Genomic DNA, 1,160 nt, shown 5'->3' on the forward strand with positions numbered 1-1,160 from the left:
AACTCATTGCAAGGAAAAACATTTAATGATTTAAGCGCTGTAAAATAATTCAGAAGGTTGGGCCTCCAGCCAGGCCTTTTGCAATACTCTGGGAACTTTTCAGCACCCCCTTGTACATACATATATCCATACATACGTGTGTGCATTTGTATATATGCACATACACACAAGCATTTGTGACATTGTAAATATGACCTGATTGCATTAATCTATAATCCCTCTACAAACAAGTTCATCTCAAACTTAACAGATTTGCTCCACCCTTTGATATTTGTAAGCGAAATCAAAGTTGCTTCTGCTAATACAGATTTATTAATGCACGCAGTGAGTGAAGGTGGTAATTTTTCGTGAATAGATTTGATTTAAATATCTTCTTCAAAATGGAGGTAAGTTAATTAATTTTAATTAATGTTATTTGTTACTTGTTGTTGTTGTTGTTGTTTAGCCTTGGTTCTATCTATTTGAACAGAATAAAAACTGAAATATTCCATTCCGGTAAAGAGAGTCCCATCTTTCTCATGCTATGTAGAATATACATTATCCAAAACTCTCAAACACTCCATCCTCTTTTCCCCAAAATAACAGTGTGTAATTTAAGGAGTATTTGGTTGGTATTTCTAGCAGATCAAGTATCCTGATAGAAGCAATCTTATTTGCTTAAACAGTTTTGTTGTTGTTTCTCTTCAGGTCAACCTCCATCAAATCAGTCTAAGTTTTCAGCATAGTATATCTAAGACTACATTATCCAATGTATACTTACTTTTTTTTTAAACCAGGGAGTGAGGTGAGGGAGATTTGGCTGCTATTTCAAGAAGACTGAATAATGAGGTAGATAGTCCCTCATTGGTCCGTATTAATCATTTCTTGATTAAGACACTTCTTGTTAGCAGAGGCTGCTTCATATTCTGCAATATTTTCTTGTAATTCTTATTTTCTAAAATTTCTCTTTGAGAAGTGATGGAATTAATAACAATCAATCTTTCTCTCTCTCTACAGATATACACACACACACACACACACACACATATATATATATGGGAGAATTTACGAAAAAAACAACAGACGAAGACAGGTGGTGTAAACAACAAATGGATGTATTAGTTTAACGCTTGGGAATAGAGAAAGTCTTTAATGTTTCGAGCTACACTCTTCATATATAT

General features: G+C 33.6%; 1 protein-coding gene across 4 annotated transcripts in view; it reads left to right on the plus strand.

Annotated features, from left to right (window-relative positions):
• The first annotated feature begins 284 nt into the window (after positions 1-284).
• Positions 285-1,160, plus strand: part of LOC106878525 (GRAM domain-containing protein 4) — a 176,116-nt gene continuing 175,240 nt past the window's right edge. For all 4 annotated transcript variants that reach the window (XM_052971959.1, XM_052971962.1, XM_052971963.1 and 1 more), the window contains exon 1: positions 285-386. In XM_052971959.1, coding sequence (XP_052827919.1) covers positions 381-386 — 6 coding nt within the window. In that variant the 5' untranslated portion in view covers positions 285-380. The remainder of the gene's footprint in view (positions 387-1,160) is intronic.

Source organism: Octopus bimaculoides, chromosome 11 (assembly GCF_001194135.2).
Source record: "Octopus bimaculoides isolate UCB-OBI-ISO-001 chromosome 11, ASM119413v2, whole genome shotgun sequence".
Lineage (NCBI taxonomy): Eukaryota > Metazoa > Mollusca > Cephalopoda > Octopoda > Octopodidae > Octopus > Octopus bimaculoides.